The sequence below is a fragment of the Arachis ipaensis genome, chromosome B09 (assembly GCF_000816755.2).
Source record: "Arachis ipaensis cultivar K30076 chromosome B09, Araip1.1, whole genome shotgun sequence".
Classification (NCBI taxonomy): Eukaryota; Viridiplantae; Streptophyta; class Magnoliopsida; order Fabales; family Fabaceae; genus Arachis; species Arachis ipaensis.
The window spans coordinates 136,864,827-136,868,798 of record NC_029793.2 but is presented as its reverse complement, the minus strand read 5'-3'; the positions used below and the strand labels follow the sequence as shown (position 1 = coordinate 136,868,798).

At 29.2% G+C, this 3,972-nt stretch overlaps 1 protein-coding gene across 1 annotated transcript in view; it reads right to left on the bottom strand.

Moving 5' to 3' along the window:
* Positions 1–2,469, bottom strand: part of LOC107616911 (NAC domain-containing protein 30) — a 4,990-nt gene extending 2,521 nt beyond the window's left edge. The window contains exons 1-3 of the mRNA XM_016318790.2: positions 2,145–2,469; positions 958–1,129; positions 363–634 (exon numbers count right to left, since the gene is read on the bottom strand). Coding sequence (XP_016174276.1) covers positions 363–634; positions 958–1,129; positions 2,145–2,165 — 465 coding nt within the window. The 5' untranslated portion in view covers positions 2,166–2,469. The remainder of the gene's footprint in view (positions 1–362; positions 635–957; positions 1,130–2,144) is intronic.

The window sequence follows — 3,972 nt, the reverse complement described above, 5'->3', positions numbered from 1 at the left end:
TACCTAATATTTTTTTAAATGAAATACTTTTGTTATTTATTTAATTACTAGCATTAATTAGCCATTAAGATGTAACTAGATACTAAATTATTTTAAGAAAAAAATTTCGAAAATAAGTAATTATTATTTATACTAAATAATAATACTTTATATTCTGTTGGTGTATTTGAATGTTTTTTTTTATATCAATAAGTTTATTAGTTAATTGTTTCGAAAATAATAAATTGTGTGGTCCTGTAGCATTATTAATTGTTATTTTATATCAATAATTAATTATTTTTTATTATCAACTTTATATAAAGATAACTACACATAAATTTCTATCTAATTAAAAATTTGTAGGATGTATGGAAAGAACTTGCCTGAGGAGGGCCATGTTCAGAGGTTTGATGGCGATATTCGTGCATGATCCAATCAGTTTTGCGGCCATTAGGGGCACGTCCTTTGTAGAAGACCAAAGTCTTCCTCATACCAATGATCCTGTTCTTCGACATAACAGCCTTGTCTCTCCCAGTTGCTTTCCAGAATCCAGCTGCAGTGGCTCTGTTTGTTCTTGTTCCTGTTGGATACTTCTTGTCTTTGTGGCTGAAAAAGTACCACTCATTTTGTTCTTCATACCCTAGCTTGCATCTATCTGCACATTGTTCAAATTCATCGGAATTTCAACTTATGTACCACACTTACTTACACTGAATTAAACCAAATCTATATATGTGGATTATGAAAATCATATTTAATTTGCAACATTTTTGGTAAATTCATCTCTCATACACTTTTTATATGTGAATCTTACGCCACATTTAATAATAAAAATTATATAAGAGTGTATAAATTCGGTATAAAAGTTAAAAATTTAAAACCAACAAGAAAAAATTAGTTGAGGAAGTTATAATAATATAAGTACTTTTAATTACATTATTGTATCTCTATATTGTGATGAATACTATATATATGTACCTTGTATGTCCCATGGTTCCATTTTGTAGAGATCGATCTCAACTATAACATCTAGATCAATTTTGAGGGAGTTAATTTTCCTCTTGAGGTAATACCCCACAAGTTCTTCTTCTGTTGGGTGAAATCTAAATCCTGGAGGCACACATGATTCCATATCCATTGATGCTCTCTCCTGAAAAACAACCAATAACTCATTTTACTATCTTGGATCATAAAATTTTAAATAATATCTCTAATTTTACTTTTGTTAATTAATGAATAGAGATCGAAAAATATTATCCAAAATTGGATTTGGGAGATATATAAATAATGTAGCTATCTAGGGCTGACATATATACATAAGATAGAGAGAGTAATGATGATGATGTAACATTGGTATTGGACCCAAAGAATAATATTAGTGAAGCATGTGCGATGAGAAAAATTGGCAGACCATGTGTGGAACCCCACCATTAAAATGGAAACAAAAATATGATCATCATCAGAGATATATATTATGATTAGTCCTATATAAGTAGCAATAGCATGACATGAATAAAGTAGTCCTATATATGCAATAAGTTGTGGCCGAAAAGCTTGACTTTCATATATACATTTCTTTGAGTGTAGTGCACTCTCAACACATACACTACTACTCCTTCATTCTGGTGGTGGAGAAAGACCTTCTCACCACCACCATTATCATCATCACCATTCATCTCACAATTTTCCAATAATATATAAGATTCTTTACAAACCTAGCTAGCTAGACACACCTCTACATCTAACCCTAATACTAATAACTTTTGAAAGCTCTTTTGGGAAAAAAAATAAATTAAAAATTTGGGGAAATAATTTTTTCTTTGATGATGACAAGAAATTTTCAAATAAACTTCATCTGATTATTACACTTTTGCCAAAATCCAAAACATATTAGACATTGGATTGGGACCCTTTATTTCTATATATAGAATATCAAGAAATCTAAAAAGAATAATGTATGAGAAGGTACTAACTACTAACTAAGCTAGGTATATGTATATAATTCAGTTGTTCCAAAGATGGATGAGGATGTATGGCAACACATGAGAATGTGGAGTTTAATTAAAGATCATGGGATTTGTATAAAATGTGATGAAAGAATAATAATAATAATGATGATGGTGTTTATTAGAAAGGAGATGCATGAAATAATAGTATGTACTCACAGGAATTTGTGTTAGTGTCATATCTTGGATCTTGTTAATTGAAGGTAGAGAGAGAGAGAGAGAGAGAGAGAATAGATAGAGGGAGAGAGGGATGTGAATGTTTATTTAAAGAGAGAAGAGGGTGTATTTATGAGTAGGAAGGAATGTTTGTTGAATGGTATATATGTAGAGAAAAGAAGCAGATAGAAGAGAATATTATATTTATATTTATATTAATAGAAGGAAGGGTATTGATTGCGCGTGGTTAGGGTGGCAGATGCAAGCAAGCTAAGGGAAGAGGGGGCCAAAAAGTTGTCTTGTTTGGACGGCGTGACAACAAGTTTTCACGCCACCCCCCTTCTCTTCCTTCTTCCACCGCTATTAACCCTTTTCCACCCCAACACTACTCATATTCTTTCTCTTCTTATTTCACCCGATATATCTATCTTCTCTTAATTCAATTTTATATTCTATTTCATATATTATATTATTAATTTTAAATTTAAATGTTGATATTTTTAACTATAAAAGTATAAATAAGAATTCTAATTTATATAATATACTACTCCATGTTAACAATAACAAATTTTTAGTAGTAATAATAATATGATAACCACTGTATATCTTATTTATATTATATTTTTGTGGTAATTATATATTTGTCGTTATTATTATAGGTTGTAATAATAATAATAAGGTTTAATTACTTTGTTGATCCCTATAGTTTTGTGAAATTTTTAATTAGGTCTTTATACTTTTTTTTTAATTGGGTCTTTACACTAATTTTTTTTTCAATTAAGTTCCTCTTAGTAGTAATTGACTTAATTTTATAGGGACCCAACTAAAAAAAAAGAATTAGTATAGGGACTTAAATAAAAGAAAAAAAAAGTGTAGGACCCAATTAAAAAAAAATTTGGTGCAAAGACTCAATTAAAAAGAAAAAAAGTATAGGGACCTATAATTAAAAATTTGGCAAAACTATAGGAAACTAATTTTTTTTCAGTAGTGATACTAAATAAAGAAGTAAAAGCAGCGATATATATTTTAATTTACATTATATATATATATGGGTAAAGGGCTAAAGGCTAATGAAAATTTGAGAGCAAAACAAGAACATATATGCATGTCACATCATGGTACTGAGGTTTTCAGATGATAAATGGTGTGTGTTTGGTGCGCCGTCCCTCCACAATTGGCACCATTGATTGGATGACACGTGGCAGAAGAGAGAAGAGCTTGTTGAAGAGGTGTCTACATCAAGGGGGGTGCGTTAATCATTTGCATTCCCTGTTCTCTTATGCAAACCCACAACACCTCCACCACCCTCTGTCGTAATGCTTATCCACTTGCATTCTTAATTAATTACTCTTTTATTCTTAATCTCTTATTAGCAGCATAACTAGTGCGCTTGCACCACTATGTACCCTATACATTAATCTACATTTGTCTTTGTTACATTCTCAGTTAGTTATACACTTTAATTTTCATATCATAATTGCATATCAAATATACTACTATTAGAATCGGTATTAAGTGAGTAGTCTATCTCATCACTTCAAAAATTAGTTACAAGGATTAGTATAAATTAAATAATGTCAAATATCAATTATAATATAGTATTAAAATCTATTTGATTCAATCTCATTAGATTATTTTGCTTACGATTATTTTTGCAATCAAGTTTAATATTTCAGATAATCATATAGTTATATTTCAGAAATGTAAGATAAGTTACATATTTTTTAAGAATAAGGTTTTTAATTTAGAGAATCTATATATAAAAATAAAGTACTTCTCTTCTGTTTATTTTATTTTATTTTTTATATTATTTTTTAATTCGATAAATTAA